Source organism: Castanea sativa, chromosome 4 (genome assembly GCF_040712315.1).
Source record: "Castanea sativa cultivar Marrone di Chiusa Pesio chromosome 4, ASM4071231v1".
NCBI classification, from domain to species: Eukaryota; Viridiplantae; Streptophyta; class Magnoliopsida; order Fagales; family Fagaceae; genus Castanea; species Castanea sativa.
Window position 1 is genome coordinate 20,904,428 of NC_134016.1, and position 18,660 is coordinate 20,923,087.

At 33.8% G+C, this 18,660-nt stretch overlaps 1 protein-coding gene across 1 annotated transcript; it reads left to right on the forward strand.

The window, feature by feature from the left end:
• Positions 1-10,897: 10,897 nt before the first annotated feature.
• On the forward strand, positions 10,898-17,055 carry LOC142630895 (uncharacterized). The gene is made up of 8 exons (XM_075804953.1): positions 10,898-11,030; positions 14,237-14,356; positions 14,454-14,524; positions 15,093-15,141; positions 15,235-15,341; positions 15,957-16,039; positions 16,173-16,475; positions 16,700-17,055. The coding sequence occupies exons 2-7, from the start codon at positions 14,308-14,310 to the stop codon at positions 16,453-16,455; spliced, it is 642 nt and encodes a 213-aa protein (XP_075661068.1). The 5' UTR covers positions 10,898-11,030; positions 14,237-14,307; the 3' UTR covers positions 16,456-16,475; positions 16,700-17,055.
• Positions 17,056-18,660: the final 1,605 nt, after the last annotated feature.

Consider the following 18,660-nt stretch of genomic DNA (forward strand, 5'->3'; position numbering starts at 1 on the left):
AAGATAAGTACAATGTATGTAAATAAATAAATGGTCACAAGACTAGTATACATGAGGTAAAAGTAAAGAAAGAAAAGAAATACAAAAGAACCTCACTACATCCTTCAAAAAATGCACAGACACTCCCCCCTAAAAAAAATGTCCTATACATACTCTCCCTCTAAGTACAAGACTACTCTTACCCCAAAACTACTCCCCATTTTTGTCATGAATGACAAAGGGTAAGTCACTGAGACGTAGCATCCTCATCACCATCATCACTATCCTCACCATCCTCATCTGTCGAAGCGAAGCCACCAAGGCAAGTCTGTTGTCATGCTATACGACCGACACGGGTGTTCACTTGACACAGCTCATCAAAGAGAGTATCAAGGCGAGCATCCATGCGCTGAAGCTGTACCATGATAGCCTCCAAGGTCATACCACTAGAAGAGGAAGAAGGAGCAGAGGTGGAAGGAACAGCAGAAGTTGTAGGATCGGTAGACTCCACACATGGCCACTTCGGTCAAAGTTGAGCCTCACTTCGTTGAACAGAACCGGCATCGATGGCTCCCATAGTGGTGAAGAAAGGAGAATCGGGAATGGGAATGGAAAAGTGGCAAAGGATTCGCGTGATAACCGAAGGAAATATGAGCTTATCATGGGTCGCTATATCCTAATAGACATCAAGATAGAAGTGATGAAGTGAGAGGGGAAGTCTATAGAGAGATCTTTTAAGAGAGATAAAAGTAAATGAACACGAGGCTTTGTGATAGAGTTATAGTGAGACAAATGAGTAAGAATAAATGTCATCACCATGTTAAGAAACCTCGAGCCTTTGGTAAAGCCCAAGCATGGGGTGTTTACCTTACTACCCCATGTGGAAGGAGTCCTATCGAAGTGAAAGAGAAGCTCGTCTCTAGACACAGTCCGGAGACGATCACAGCCAGGATAGTCAGGATGCGCTACCCTAGGTATATGTAGTACCTCGGATATAAGATCCGGAGTAACTATGATACATGTACCTCGAATGAAAGTAGCAAACTGAGGCACAGAGGTATCGATACCGTGTCTATTGGAGTAAAACACCTGTATAATCATGACGGGACACCTCAACAGACTCTCACAGAGAGAAGCCCAACCCAGGGTCCAAATGACGGTGGGGAGAGGAGTGTCGGAAAAGTCCGACAGAATGACTTAGCGCTTCGAATGAATGCCACATCGCTGAAAGTTCTCCAAGGAGTCCTTTCGGGCCTTCTCATCACGGAACTGAACGTGAGAGGGAGGATTGGAAGAAGAAGATGACCCAAAACCTCGAAGAGGGTTCTAAGCTAGAGTAGATTTGCATTTGGGTGCCATGACCCAGTCTAACAAAGAGAGAGAGAGCAAGAAAAGGATCAAGAACATATCACAACATAGACATAGAAAGGAAAGAAAAGAGACATATGCATGAAATATACATAAACATGTGACATGCAAAATTTAAGTGCATCATGCATAAACTTAGCGCTTCAAATGAATGCCACATCGCTGAAAGTTCTCCGAGAAATCCTTTCGGGCCTTCTCATCACGGAACTGAACGTGAGAGGGAGGATTGGAAGAAGAAGATGACCAAAAACCTCGAAGAGGGTTCTAAGCTAAAGTAGATTTGCGTTTGGGTGCCATGACCTAGTCTAACAAAGAGAGAGAGAGCAAGAAAAGGATCAAGAACATATCACAACATAGACATAGAAAGGAAAGAAAAGAGACATATGCATGAAATATACATAAACATGTGACATGCAAAATTTAAGTGCATCATGGGCAAAACCCAATCCAAACCTACCAACACACAATTCACATTTAAACAAACATACATCTAGGTGACAATGGATGAGACCTGTTGGATACTCGCTTATGAGGAAACAACTTGAAACAATTAGGGCGGGTGTGACCAAAACCACCACAATGGTGACAAACATGAGTAATTTTAGAGCTACTCGGCTTCCTAGAAGGAGGTCTAACCTTAGAGGTTGACAACTTATGACAATTTGGCCTAATATGATCAACAATATGACAATGATGACAAGCGGGGACAAATTAAGAATTTTTATTCAACCTAGGAGGAGTTTTAGACATAGATTTAGAAACTTCAGCGTTAACATCAGATTTTTTACCTTTGTCTATCCTAGCAATATTAGCATTCAACTCTTCATTATTCCTTTTAAATGAAGAATATAAAAATATTTTTCTTTTGAGTTAGGCTCTACAACAAGTTTGGCACTAGTTAATTTTTCAACTTCGGTTTTAGATTCAACTAGTTGTTCTTCCAAACTTTTAATTTTGTCCACCTGAGATGAAATTTGATTTTTAAATTTCTCATTCAAATTATTAGCTTCATCCAATTTTGCAATCAATTAATCTCTTTCAAGTTTGACCTTTTTAAAATTAGCTTTTAATTTTGTGGAACATTCAAGAAATTTCATACAAAAATTATAAAGCTTGCAATAGGCATCTTGAATATTATCATCATCATACAACACAAGATCATGCAAATCAAAACAATCAAGAGTTTCCATGACAACGGGAGTCAATGGATCACACAGTAAAGATTAAAACCTAATCAAAGTGTGCCTGCTCTAATACAACTTCTTAGGCCAAAAATGTATTGACTCTTTGGCAAATTAATTAAATAATTATCCAAGTTAATTAATTAAGTCAATTTAATAGACAATAAGCGTGGTATCACAAACAAATCACCAACTAAGTTAAATGCAGTAGAAAATAAATTTGACATGGAGATTTGTTTACAAATGGAGAAAACCTTCAAGACAAAACCCCACTGGGTGAATTTAAGGTCACCACTCCAAGAATCCACTATTATCAATCACAAGCGGCTACAAATAAAAGGAACCCCAATACCTAATACCAACCTACAGTTAAACCCTTACCCCAATACCCAATTGGACTTGTATTGTAACGGCAATCTCTCTTTATAATGCACAAATCTCAGTACGTGACTAACCAATGATGCATGGATCTCAATACGTGACTAATACACCAACTTGAGGAAGATGTTGGCTGCAAAGTTCTTTAGTTCATCAACATGAAGATCAAGAAGCTCATTGATCACAAAACCCTTGGCACAAAGATGTAGTAGCTGTTGGAAAATCTGGTTTTGTATCTCATACAAAACACACAACAGAAGCAACAAATACGGATCTATTTCATTTATGACTGATAACATGCACTATGTAAATTTCAGAATTTAAGAACAAGATAGCGTACCTTGGTGTAGTGAATTCAAAACAAAATATTAGAAGTACTTGAAAACACTTTTAATCTTTACTCTAATTCTACTTTACGCCCAAGAAATGTGGTCTCTCAATCAGTTTCCAAGAGAGAATAATCAAGTGGTTTTACTTACACATACACACTATTTCATAATGATATTTCTCTAATCTTAAAATTCTGTATGTTTCTCTCTTTATATCTAACTGATTATTGGGCTGGCCTATTGGGCCTTTCCAATTGGGTTTTAGTGTGTGGTTTGGAGTGGAACCAAAAGGGACCAATAAGACACTAGCTCCAATGGGACTTGGCATTTTCTGTCAACTCTTAACTGTAAGATTAAACATGCTTTGTATCTCATACAAAACATACGCAGCGAAAATTTAACGGATCTACTTCATTCACAATCGATAACATGCATTATTTAAGTTTCAAAATTCAAGAACAAGAGAGCGTACCTTGGAGCGATGAAATTCAAAACCAAAGATCAGAAGTTCTCGTGAACACTTTCAATCTTCACTCCAATTTCACTAACGCCCAAGATGTGTGGTCTCTCAATCAGTTCTCAAGGGAGAATGTTAGAGTGTCTCACTCTCACACACACACCATTTCACAATAGTGTTCTCTTACAAAATATTCTCATTATTAAAAATTCTATCTGTTTTTCCTTTTGTATCTAACTAATTATCTAATTGGGCTGACCTTTTGGGTCTTTCCAATTGGGTTTAAGTGTGTGGCTTGGAGTGTGACCAAAAGGGACCAATAAGACACTAGCTCCAATGGGCCTTGGGCTTTTCTGTTAACTCTTGACAAGTCCAAAGTTACCATTAATTATATTTGATACCACTATATAAATATAATTGCACTCTAGACCTTATTTATATATTATATCCCAAGACTTTATTGTACATGCAACCACATCATAAAATATTCATAGTAATACAAAGTCATGAATGTAGACTGTCACTTTATAGATTACTAAATCTTAATTTATTGAGTACCCTCCTTTAAAGTTATTCATTATATATTTATGAAATCTAATTCCATAAATATATACTTTAGTAACTCCTTACTAAAGTGATTAGGCCTAATGCTCTGAATAACTGAACCCATTAAACTTATCTCAAGGGAATATTTTATATTTTTGTTAAGAGACTATGAATTCCATTTCGAGAATATATGTTCCATCAACACTAAATGTGGCTGCCCAACATACTGAGGTTTTGATCGTTAGTATAGATCTCACTCCTGATATATCAAAGCAACCTACACTTCATGATAAGGTCCATTATCCTTTCAAGATTAAGAGTTCATGTAAATAGAAGTCATGAGATTTATTATTCATTTGACAGTCATTAGGAGAATAATAAATTTCACAGCGATCTAGCTCAGTATGTCTTAACTCTTAAAACATATCAACACATTAACTAGAAGTCTCCGCTTCTATGATCAAGACAAATCATCTTAGTTGATATGTTATAGTCTTCGTAGATGAAACGCCCAATTTCATCACCGATTATGAACTAAAATTCTGAGTTTACAAAGAATTTGTGACTTATATCTTCTGTGACTAAATCACATATTATGCATCTCATAGACTATATGATAATGTCTGAATATTCATGTTACCATTATTTTATATTATAATAAAACAAATTTATTAATCACAATATTAAGTCATACATAATATCATATATAATAACATACATAGCATCATACAATAGGATTTAAGGGCACTAATCCTAACATTAACAAGTCCAAAATTACCATTAATTACATTTAATACCACTATATAAATATAATTGCACTCTAAGCCTTATTAATAAATTATATCCCAAGACTTTATTATACATGCAACCCCTTCATAAAATATTCGTAGTAATACAAAGTCATGAATATAAACTGTCACTTTAAAGATTACTACATCTTAATCCTTGAGTACCCGGTTTAATTTTTTAAGTTATTCATCATATATTTATGAAATCCAATTTCATAAATATATACTTTAGTATCTCCTTACTAAAGTGGTTAGGTCTAACACTCTGAATAACCAAACCCATTAAACTTATCTCAAGGGAATATTTTATATCTCCGTTAAGAGATTATGAATTCCATCTCGAGAATATATGTTCCATCAACACTAAATGTAGCTGCCCAACATAATGAGATTTTGATTGTGACTTTAGATCTCACTCCTGATATATCAAAGCAACCTACATTTCATGATCAGGTCCATTATTCACTCAGGATTAAGAGTTCATGTAAATAGAAATTATGAGATTTATTATTCATTTGACAGTCGTTAGAAGAATAATAAATCTCACAGCAGTCCAGTTCAATATGTCTTAACTCTTAAAACATATCAACAAACCAATTAGAAGTCTCCACTTTCATGATCAAGACAAATCATCTTAGTTGATATGTTATAGTCTTCGCAGATGAAATACCCAATTTCATCACTGACTACGAACTATAATTCTAAGTTTGCAAAGAACTTGTGATTTATATCTTCTGTGACTTTTCACATGAATCACATACAATGCATCCCATGGACTATATGATAATGTTCAAATATTCATGTTATCATTATTTTAGATAATAATAAAATAACTTTATTAATCATAACATTAAGTCATACATAGTATCATTCAATAGGATTTAGGAGCACACATCCTAACAGTAGCTTCTCTAGAGAGAATGATGAACTAGGTCACAATATGCTTGAATTTTGTTTGCATAATCTTGTGTATATTACGACGACCTTTAAACTAAGTCTTATATATGTCTAAAGTTGTGAAAAAAGAAACCCTAAACAAATATTCAAGAATATGCGTGTAATCAGATTTGAAAATTCTGATTTCTTAATTCTCGACAGATACAGCTTATGTCAAGCTACTATCGAGTTTTAACATTATATCTCGATAGATAGGCTTCTGTCGAGACATCTGTCGAGCTTTAATGAGCAACACTTCTTCAGTTGTTTCTTGGACAAATTTTCATGGCTTTAACACTTGACTTGAACAACATATTTCTTGAAGTCTTAAACCATCCTAGATCTACCCAATTACAAGTAAAGTGCAATTTGTCAAAGAGTTAGCCATTTACATCAAATATGTCCCTAACAAAATCACTCTTTTAGAATTCAAAATCTGCAATTTTTTATTTAAAAAAGAAACACCAAAATTAGTGATATTTTACATTGAAGAAAACATTTTTTATTATAAAAAAAAAGGTTCAAATATATATTTAATGAAAATACAGATCAGTTCCTATATGCAAAAAAATTTCCAGATCTGTATTTAATGAAAACATAGATTTGTTTTTTGTAGGTAGAAAATTTTAGATCTGTATTTAATGAGAATACAGATCTGTTTTCATACAGAAAAATTTTAAATCTGTTGAAAATACAGATCAATATTTATACAGAAAAAATTTAAAATTTATATTTAATGAAAATACAAATAAGTTTTTATACAAAAAAAAAAAATTAGATCTGTGTTTAATGAAAATACAAATCAGTTTTTACTCAGAAAAAATTTCAGATCTGTATTTAAGGAAAATACGGATCAATTTTTATTCAAAAAAAAATTCAGATCTGTATTTAATGAAAATACAGATCATTTTTTATTTAGAAAAAATTTCAGATATGTATTTAATGAAAATATAGATCAGTTTTTATTCAGAAAAAATTTCAGATCTGTATTTAATGAAAATATAGATCATTGTTCTTTTTTTAAAAAAAAGTTTTTAGTAATTAATTGCAGATCTTGAAATTTAAAGGACTAAATCTTAAACCTTGACATGTTAATAACTATTAAATAACAAATTAAACATGTGAGCATAGTAGAAAAAAATATGAACAAGATTGTATCAACAATGAATAAAATCAAACATACATTCCGGAAAATCATGCAATGAACAAAACACACATATCAAATAAGAAAGAAAAGAATAAATAAAGAATGGGGGTAAAGACCTACTTGCATGAATGTACCCTTCAATGAAAGAATACTTTAGAAATGAAAGAAGTTCAACCTCTTTGAGATCTAAAATATGTTCATTTACAAACAGAAATTCTTAAAGCCAAGGCTTCCAAAACATCTTTAACATAAGGGGAGCAAAGAAGTTAAAAAAAAAAAAGAAGGCCCTAATTTCTAATGTTTTTCCCCTATTTATAGAGGTTGGATGCTTGAAAAATAAGCTGAATATGATCAGATACAAATTAGATTGCGTCGTTATCCCCAAAAATTCGTAACAAATGTGTTTTAACTTATTCAAAGGGTTTCTGAGCCGGGCCTCCGAGTTGTGCCAATCAGTACTTACCATGTGCCGATTGGCACCCCAATAGTGCCGATTAGCCCTCTCATGTGTCGAGCCCCACTTCCAATTTTGGTTCAATTTAGACTCTTTTTTAGGAATTTTCTGAGTCAAGAATTACACCTGGATGTGTTTTTAACTCGTATTATAAAATTAATCCATTTTATTTTGATAATCAGGTCTTTAAAAAAGTAGTGATCTGATAGATAAATATTCTAAAAAGACTTAATTATCAACAATTCCCTTGTCATATGATTATCCATTTTATTCCCATACAAGCAGACTTATTTCTAACAAAAACCAACAATCAATCACAAATTATTTAATTAATTTTAATTGTTTAACCAATCAGAATTAATTTTAATTAATCACATGTGGTCAGTTGCACCCAAACAAAATGCATGCAGACCATGAAAACTTGATTTTGTGATATCTTTCAATCCGACGGTCCGATTTGGGAATTGGTCATACCGTCGCGACCGTTAGAACCTTAAGATCATTATTATGATATGCAATGAATGAATTAATGCACATAATGCAACTATGATTTTTAAGTATATGAAATGGTCATTTTATCCATCTTCCAAGATTAAATTATAGGTGCAAAATCGAGTGTCTATATCACTCCAAGAAATCTTATGACAATTGTGCATTCATATCATTGGTGACAATTTTGACCAATGGATTCATGGCTACTTTTCCAATGGTCGGATTTGAGGAGACAAATAGGTTTTGATAGAACTTAGTGAAGGACTCGGCAATATCCTCTGGATGATGAACCCATCTCCTCATTGAATTTTGAACACCCAAGATTATGTTTCCTTAATGCCTTTGGGTTGCCCTGCTGTGGAAGTATTTAGAATTTTTGTCTCCATCAACCAGCCAGAATGATTTTGCTCGTTGTCTCCACATTTATTCTCCTTGATTAATAAATCATTAATTTCCATTTTTATCTCCCTAACCTAAAAATTGCAACTTGTTTGAATAGCTTCTTATTTGACACTAGCCAGTAGCTTCCTTTTCTCCCCCAGCTCCCTTCTTACATTCCCAAAATTCCTACAGCTCCATTGTGTTAATTTGCTACCACACTTTGATATTTTTTTTATCACTTGCTTTTTGGGTTCACTAGGAATTGGTCTTCTCCATACCGCTTCAACTATCCATCCACAACCCATATCTAAAAGCCACAGTTCTTCAAATCGAAAAAGGCCTTGCTACAGGAAGGGGATCAAGACCATTTGGAACAATCCATATAGGAATATGATCGGATGTAGTGCATGTAAGATGGATAACCTTTGTACCTGAAAACTGATGGAACTAATCATTAGTGCAAAAAGCTCTATCCAATCTCTCCCAGATTGACTGGCCGTTTGCATAGTGTTTGCTCTAAGTAAATTTTGAGCCCGAATAACCTAGGTCCATGAATCCACATTCATCAATTGCATTTTTGAATAGTTGCATTTGATTGTTGCTTCGTCTATTGTCCCCCAAATTTTCTTCGCTTAAAACCAATTCATTAAAGTCACCAGCACATAGCCATGGATTTTGGAATTTTTGGTTTAAACTCTTAGGGTCCGTTCGTTTGGGTGGAAAACAGGGAGGATGGAAAATAGAGAAAGGAAAATAGGGTGGAAAATACTGTTTTCCACTGTTTGTTTGGGAAAGGAAAATAGGAAGGAGAGAAAACGCGGGAGAAGTTTTCTCTCCAAGTCCACATTTTTTTTTCTTCCAAATCAGAAGGAAAATCTGGAGAGAAAAGTGTTATGGTAGCACTTTTACAAAAATTCCCTCTTCCCACCTATTTTTTTTCAACGTTTTTTTTTTCATCATGACCTGACGTTCTTTTTTTTTCTTTGTTTCTTTTTTTTTTCTTTCAACGTGACCTGACGTTCTTTTATATGATGTGATAAATTTTATATTATGTAATGAGTACAAATAAATCTATTTCTTACATATTATGTAATAAGGGTATAATAGTCAATTTATATAAATTACATTTTTCATTCTTCCCTTTTTCTCTTTCTCTCCAACCAAACAAAAGAGTTTTCTACCCTCTCACTTTTCCACCCCTCCAACTGAACACACAAGAGGAAAAACTAAATATTTTCTATCCTTCCACTTTTCCATCCTCTCACAATTTTCCATCCTCCCACTTTTCCACTCCTCCAACCAAACGGACCCTTAAGTAGGTTCCGAGACTCATTCCGCTTTTGAGTATTAGGTTTGCCATAAAATCTAGTGAATCACCATGCATGTTCTTTATTTTTGTCTATTATGGCATCAATATGGTTCTTGTCGAAACCCTTAATTGAGATATCAACTGATGATCTCCAAAATAAGACTAACCCGCGACCCCTACTTGTTCTTGCCATAAACATGTTATCAAATTGAATCTTCCTTTTCACATCTTTTAGCCTTACTTCATTTGCCCATGTCTTAGTGATGGAGAGACTTTGTTTAAATTAGGTACCTCAATTAAAATCTTTGCCGTCAAACCTTTTTTTGTGAGGGGAGAGGGGGGGGGGGGTAGAATAGTTATTATTATAAGCAAGCTTATAAAAATACATCTTGATAATGTTTTTTTTTAGGGGACATCTTGGTGATGTTTTTTTTTTTTTTTTTGAGAAAGTTTCAACCTATGGCATCCGCTCCTAATGATAGCTCTTTATCATTAGACCAAGACACCAATCAGTTTTTGGTGTAGGCGGGGATTGAACCCCAGATGTCTTATACAACCATCAGATATTTTACCAGTTGAGCTAACTGGAACCCACCATCTTGATGATGTTTGTGTTGAATATATTGCAGAAAATTAATTAATTAATTTTTGACTATGTAAACAAAAACACAAACAGATCCAACCATAAAGAACACAAACATACACGGTAAATAACAATGATAACAAAATCTGAAAACAATACAACAAATAAAAATCAATAAAATAAATAAAATTACTCATAAATCTAATGCGTAAGAATTAAATTGTAATAAAAGTTTATGAATAGTTGAAGAGCCTTGTAAACTAACATCTCCTAGTATTTTTCTAATAAAAAATTTAATGATTCAAATCCTTTGTCTTTAATTATACTAACTACAGAATTATTATGATATTCTAATTTTTCTTTAAAAATAAATAAATAAATAAATAAGTGACAGCCCAACGCTCAAATCGGGTCAGGTCGGTAATAAAAAAAAAACCCAGGAGCTTTTCTACTAATAACTAATAAGTAATAACCATATAAAAAGTGCTTAAAAAAAAACTATATAAAAAGTGTAAATAGCCTTCTTCTCTACAATAAATACTTTTGGTTTAGTGAAGTTTGGTCTTATTTGTACAGGGCCAAAACGGTGCGTTTTTACTAGTGAGAAAAAGAAGAGAGAGAGAGAGCGAGAGGTGGGAGGTGGGAGCAAGAGGGTGATTTTCTTCCAATCACTGTTTTGTTGGGCTTCGGCTTCGCTCCAAGGTTCGATTTTTGATTTTTAATTTTTAATATATCTTGTTAGTCATATCAAATATCGGCGTAGAAATTTTTTGGATTTTGTATATATAATTGGGTAAAACTCGGCTATGATTAAAGAAAAAAGCTTTGACTCGATCTTCTTTTCTTTGGTTTCTCAATTTTCTTCTGTCTTTTCCCGATAATAGTCTGCTTGCTTAATAATTGGTATGGGACGTAAGATTCTGAACTCGATGTAACTTTTTATCATTTATTTCGTTTGCTTTTACATTGAAAAATAATTTCTTAAAATGAACTTCAAATATTTATAACTACAGCATTTAGATTTTCACATGTTCAGATCTAAATCACTCACCTCACGTGTCGTGCGGCATTTGAGTTGTGGAGTTAGATACGTTCAGCCTCAGGATGATTATTATGTATGTGGGTGGCGGAGCAAGGTCCTTTATGATTATGGTTAAGGACTATATATATATATATATATGGAGGGAAATAAATCTGTGCACTTCAACACTTAGTTGCAACCAAGCATCCTTCATTAGTTCTCCTCTTTATGACTGCTCTTTTGTATTTAGTCGATCCACATTTTTCCATTTGTAATTCTTTGTGTCTATTTTCATGCACTAGTCTCCTATCATTTATTTTTACCTATATAATTAAATAAATGAATAAATACAGTGGCATTTGCTCATATAAGAATACAATGTGATAATTTTTGCTTCATTAACTCGTCTAATATTATTTAATCCTTTATACTTTAATGAGACACGCTACATGTTCGACTCAATGGAATTCCCTTATTTTTGGTTCTTTACTGTTGCAGCTCTTACTTGATTACTTATGAAATAACATGTGCTGCTTTTATTGGTTCTATATGCCATTTGAATGTAAGCTTAAAATGGTATGTGATAGGGAAACTCTTTAACTAACTGATTTTTGTATTTAACCATTTCTTTATCCAAATGCATTCTTAGAGAGTATATTCTTATTCCAAGGGTTTTTTTTTTTTTTTTTTTTTATGCTTCTAATGAGTCAATCTTTGATTGTAATATCAGTATATTTTTAACCTTACGCTGTTTATATATATATATATATATATTATTGATATTTTGGTCTTACCGCGTGCCACTGGACCGAATGTGGAGGCAGCTCTTTCAACAAGACATCAGATTTCACATACAGTAGTGAATGTGAAAAGGGTTATTATAGTTTTCCAGGTCAAGAACTTTGAAGATACCCTAAAGAAAAAAGAAAAAAACGAAAGATTGTTTCAGTTTGTTATTTATGTCTCTTTGTTTACCTTGAGGTCGAGTTTACATTATTATTGCCGATGATTAGGTGAGAACTGAGAAGTAAGGTATTAGAATACAGAGGGGCCTACTTGTCGCTAATTTCTCAAGGTGTGGAGATAGTGTGGTGCTTGGGATGTACTGGTCGGCCTTGATGTATAATTTCTTGGTTGGAAGGGATGAAGAGGTTGTTCCCGTTCGCAATCGGCAGCAGGCAGGGGCAAGAGCAGCTCTGGACTTGAATTCTGCCTCCACCAATGCTTCTGAAGATTGGAGCATCACCTTTGGTGATTGCCGCAATAATTAGCTTGGCGTGAATAGTTCTTTGTACTTTTATTTGTTTCTTTTTATGTTTAAAATTGTATATGAGAAGATAGCTCGATTGCCCATATTTTGGTGAGCCAAAACACACCTATTAACTTAAGAAAATACAATACCATTTAACAAGGTTTTATTGTGTTGGGCAGAGACTCACCAATTTGGTGAAAAACTCTGGTTATGCAAAAAGATGGTGGGAGAGACAGAGAGGGAGCAAGAGGAGGGAGGCAACACACAGGATTGATAAAAGGGGAAGAGAGGATAGAAAATACCAAATATTGCGTTTCTATCCCATGTGGATGTAATAAATATTCATTTCATTTTTACATAATCATTTTTTGGCTCTTATAAATATTAGATTGTTTTCATAAACTAATATGCTTTGCCAATAATGTGAAAATTACTGATAATATTCATTTCATTTTTACATAATCATTTTTTGGCTCTTATAAATATTAGATTCTCTTCATAAACTAATATGCTTTGCCAATAATGTGAAAATTTCTGAGAGCTTTTGTAAACAAATATAGCTTAATTCTATACTTATAACATCTAGGCAAGTTCTTGGAGGATTATACCTTTTTCAATTTTGTTTTTGCCATAATCTTGTCTCCTATCCATGTGTGATCTTATTTTTGTCTACCTTTTTAAGTTATGCTTATGGTGATAGACATCGGCTTCCATAAACTGTAATTGACTTTGCAAATTTGAATATACCTTATGTATATATTTTACTTTTCGCTGTCAAGCTGGTCTAAGTGGGTTAAAATGAAAAGAAAAGAAAAGAAAAGAAAAAAAAAAAAACCAATGATATGATTGTTTCAGATAGTAAATTGCTGTAGATTTTTTTACTTTTTTGCTTGCAATAACTAGGGAAAATTATATAGTTTATGCTCTTCTATTTACTAAGAGCTCTTTTAAGGGGTTAGTTAAAGCTTATTTTCATGTTGTTTTTAAGAAAGTTGGGGACTAACATTAACTCCTGGTCTTGTGCTAATTATGCGAGCTGATTCATGAGAGCTTATAAGCCAGTGTGTTTGATGAAGAGCTTCAATTGCTGCATATAGAGTCATTCATTTTGAAAATCTAACTATTGTGACAATATCTTAGCAAAACTTAGTTATTTATTGTTGGAAGATGATGGTATTTGTTATCATTTTTAGAATTTTTTAGTGAGTGAATGTTGCTTTTAGCAAATAGGTTCTAAGAAACTATCACAGTAAAATGAATATTCTTATATTAAATAGCTTCTCCAAGTTTTTGTATAATCAAAATTCATGTATAAATGAGATTAGCATTGTATGATATACATTTTATGGTACATGGTTTCACAATTTTTTAATTAGAAGTTCTATATTAAATTTCTTACTCAGGGGGGCAACATGTGCCTTGCACATGCCACCCAAACTAGTATAGAGACAAAAAGCATAAAATAAAATTAGGGTAGAACAGAAGAGAAGAAGGGTAGCAAAGTAATTGTAAAAAATATCCCCAAATTCTGATTTGTGGAAGAATCCTCATACACAAACACAAGCACAAACTCATAAAACTGAGAAACCAAAGAAAACACAATCTGAATTTTCAAACTTATATGTTTTTTTGTAGAACTAGCTAATCCACAGCCTAAAGGGGATAAAGAGAGTTATTGGAGAGCAGAGGGTATTGAAAAAAGAAAGATGGCAGGAAGAGAGGTCCGTGAATACACCAATCTTACCGACCCTAAAGGTTGCTCTCTTTCTATCTTTCTTTCTATCTTCATTGAAAATCATTTTGTAATATTTAGTATAGTGAAAAAGAAAAAAAAATGGATTTGATTGAACAGATAAGAAATGGGGGAAAGGAAAGGAGAAGATAGATGATGAAGACACCACTTTCCAACGCATGGTTGCCAAGGTTAGCGCATTGCCTCACTCTCTCTTTCTCTCTCTCTGTGAACAATTTGTTTCCCTATACACTCTCATTATTCTAGACTTCATCATAGTTGATACTACATGATCTCTTTCATCTTTATAATTTCCATATATACATTTCTCCCAAAAATAAACTATATGATCCTGCACCATAATAAAAATATATAAAGTGGGCTTAAAATTTGCCAAATATGTATACATTTTATTTCCTTTTCTTTCTTTTGTAAACTCCCAAACACATTACAAAAAGGAATGTCTCTCTTGATTCATTCCATTCTGTTATGTTTTGAACTCCCAAATTTAGTCCTAAACATAATATTATGCTGTCACAGCCAATGAGCTATGCCTCAAATGATACTTCCTCTCTTAATAACGGGATGGATATTATGAGACCCATTGCGTGCCGTTATGATAAAAAGAAAAACATACTATACTGGTGTGATATAGTTTAGGTTCTTTTGCTCTTTTGTGCAAAACCTTGAGGGGAGTTTTCTGATAACATGCCCCGGCAGGGATCTTGGCTTCCTCTACCGGGTGGTTGATGCAAGCAGATGCAAGAGGTTGCAGGAGAGCGTGGAGGCTACCTTCATGGGCGAGGCGGTAACAATCCTCCTTCCTTGTCTGTCTGTGTGTTATCCTTTCTTTTTGTTTTTACCTTTTGTTTCTTCAACTTCATTTTATTTGAGTATGCAGCCTTGGACAGTGATGATCTACTCTATCTCAAGGAGCAAATGGAAGCTGAGGAGGATGCTGAACGCCTCCTACGTCGAACTGAGAAACGGGCATTTGCTGCATTTAAGATATCCTTTTATGTTATTGAAAGAGGGAGAGTATTGTTAGTCCGTAATAAAACTTTTGTAATGTTCTCATATGCATAGTTTTCCCTTGATTTACTGGTAACCAACGTTATACTTAATCTTGCTATAGGCTATCCCTTGACTTGGCTGTTGTTCCATGATTCTGTTAAAGAGGAAGAAGACTTGCTTATTTCTGTGTAGTGCGATCATTAAAAAATGTTGAACTTCATAATGTAGTTTAATTTTTATGGCACCTAAGGGAGTTGTTTTAAATGGCTTGGACAAATAGTCACCACAGGCTTAATTGCTTCCTTACATGCATGCTTGATTGTTAGATTCTTCTGTCCATTGTGACCAATGTATGCTTTATGAGAAGCCGGGTCATTATGTGAACTTACTAATTCTATTTAAATTGAAACCTATGGTATGTTTATGCCTCTTTGTTGAACGAACTCTCTAGTGCTTGCTATATTTTACATGGCAAACTTGTGAAATGCTGTTAAGTTGAATTATGAAAACATCTATGGAGAGAACTGCTTGGGGACTGCTGAAATTTTGTTCTATGTTGATGCCAATGTTGTTTCTAGTTTTTCTCTCTCTTCCTTGACCAATGTACACAAAGCTGCAAGTTTAGCAGATTCTTCACCTGCATCAGTGCCCTTGCCACTTCGAGTTGAGCCCAAGCCCAAGAGTGGAATCAGGTCTTTCTCTCTCTCTCTCTCAACACAGGCACACAAAATGTGTTCATTTTGAACAATCTTTGCACTTTTTTTCCTTTTTTAGTTTCCTTTTTTTTTTTGGGTTTCTGAAATATGTATTTTGTCTGGATTGCAGACAGCAATATTTATTGAAAAAGGTCGTGGAAATCAAACCCAAACGGAAGAGAACTTCTAGCCCATCTGATGGGAATCAGTCAACTCCTGCTTCAAATGATTCTGCTTTAAAAAGCCTTAAGTCTGAGTCTCACCAGGAGAAGGAGCAGCCTGAGGCTGACCGAGAGGAGAAAGAGTGGCCTTTGTCCAGATCGAATAAAGCAGACGGAGATACTAATACGGAAAACCCTGTTAAAAGTTTACTAGGCCTAGCATATGCAAGTTCTGAGGATGATGAGGACTGAAGAATGCATTGATACCTGTGGTGCGATACTACAACCGTTCATTTTTCTTTTCCTTGTTGATAAGTAGTTCATTAAAAAAAAAAAAATCTTTATTGATAAGTACGGTATGCTTTCTCTGTTCAAATACTAACATGACTAATTGAGTGAATTCTGTGTTGGTCAAAGTGAAGTTAGGATACATATTTAACCTTCAATTAGATGTGCCTGCTATTCTCTTTGATATCCCCTATACTCTTTGATTCAGTATCTAGATCCTTCAGTACATCATAAAGCTCCTGATGATTTTGTTAATGAACTCAAAGCTCTGGATTCTGCAGCCCAGAAAACTTGTTGAGGGTTATTGTGTGGTTTTGCCCCTTTGGCACCTGCTTGTAACTCCTATTCTTGTAGCTACTCTCTCCATGTGAGGTGCTTCAACCATTTTCGTTGTGTTCAGTATATCATCTTACATTTTCTCATCCCCTTTGATTTTTCTTTTCCTGGTTTGTAAATCTATAAGGTATTCTGAATATCATAGTGTGTGTGTGTAGAGGAAGTATATGCATTATTGTTTTTGAAGCTCAAATGATAATGGAAAATTGAAGTTACCTTGTTCTCGGAGACACAAGTCCCATGGTTTAAAACCAGATTGGACCGCCAGTTCAACTAGGAACTGGATCCTAAACCAGTTCAGTAACATGGCCAAAACCGGTAAAAGAACGAGGAACAGACCCTTTTTCGTATTTTTGATTGTTCCAATTTTTAAAACTATGATATTGATACGTTCATAAGGATTTATGAATATGATAATGGAAAAATTGAAATTAACTTGTCCGCTTGATTTTAGTGCAACAAAGAGGCTGGCTTGATTGCTGACGGGGGCATTCGTGCTTCTACCCGGGGCGTGCTGCATCCATGGTGGAGGTTGATTACAAATACATATGCATACCCACGTGATTGACTTTATTTGAAAATCTAAACAGTTTAGAGTAATTGTAATTCCGTCTTAAATAATGTAAAATTTCCTCTAAATTCAAAATTTATGGACCCAAATCAGGACTAATATGGATGAGGTATACCAAGTCTTAAAACAGGATTGATTTAATGATATGGATGAGATATTGCAAAATGAAGTAAAATGACTTAAAAGTCTTAGAAAAACATTCTAGGCAATTCATTAAGAATTAAATATTTAACTTCAACATGGTACGATTTTGATGTAACTTGAGCTCAAGAAGTTCTTTAAAAAAAAAATGCGCACACACATTGGAAAATTGAAATTTCTTGTAAATAAAGAAGCAAGAGCAAAGCACTGATGCAAGAACTCCGAAGTTAAAAGTAAAGCGAACAATTTCAGATGATGGATTTTGACATCAGAACGAAATTGAATGCATTTTATTTGAAGTTCAAGACAGGGAAAGGGAAGCCAAACAGTAAGCATTGGTGAGCTTTGAAAATAAACCCACTTCACACGAGTTCTCAAATTGAATTCCTGCATGTATATTAGCTTAATAGCTTTTCACTTCCAGACTTTGCAAATATTTTATTTTCTTTTTCTATACTACTATTTAAGAGCTTCTTGTTTGGACCGGATTTTTTTTTGTTCCAAAATACTCCCACACTCCTAGGTTTAAGTAGAGACAAAACTAAAAGATAATTTAGTAAAAATACATATCTAACTTGCATTAAAATATTGCCTACAAATAGGAACACTCCTCTATTAATCTACTTCTTCAAAGCAACTATACGTTTATTTTTTTTTTAAATAGAAAAATAAGTTAAACACCCCACGTTTATCCAAAAACAAATCTAAATATATAAAAAAAAAACTAAAGGACAATCCGGATTTTTTTTTGTGTTCTAAAATAGCCTTAAATTCCTATGTTTAAGTAGAGACAAAACTAAAGAACAATCCGATAAAAATACATCCCTAACTTCTACTAAAACATTGCCTAAAAAATAGGGTTACTTTCCTATTTATTTTCAAATTTATTTATCCACTTATAAATTAGATTCTCAAAATAAAAATTATATATATAATGAAAAAAATAGATTTTTTTTTTTTGCTACTACCACCAAAAAAAAAAACCTCATTCGCACATGTGATAAGACTAGTAATAATATTTTTGCGTTGGGTGGGAATAACTGAGCCACCTCGTCGTTATGGACCCATTTAGGGTCCAGCACAGCCCAAAACAGAAAACCATTTATGGGCTTCATCACTCA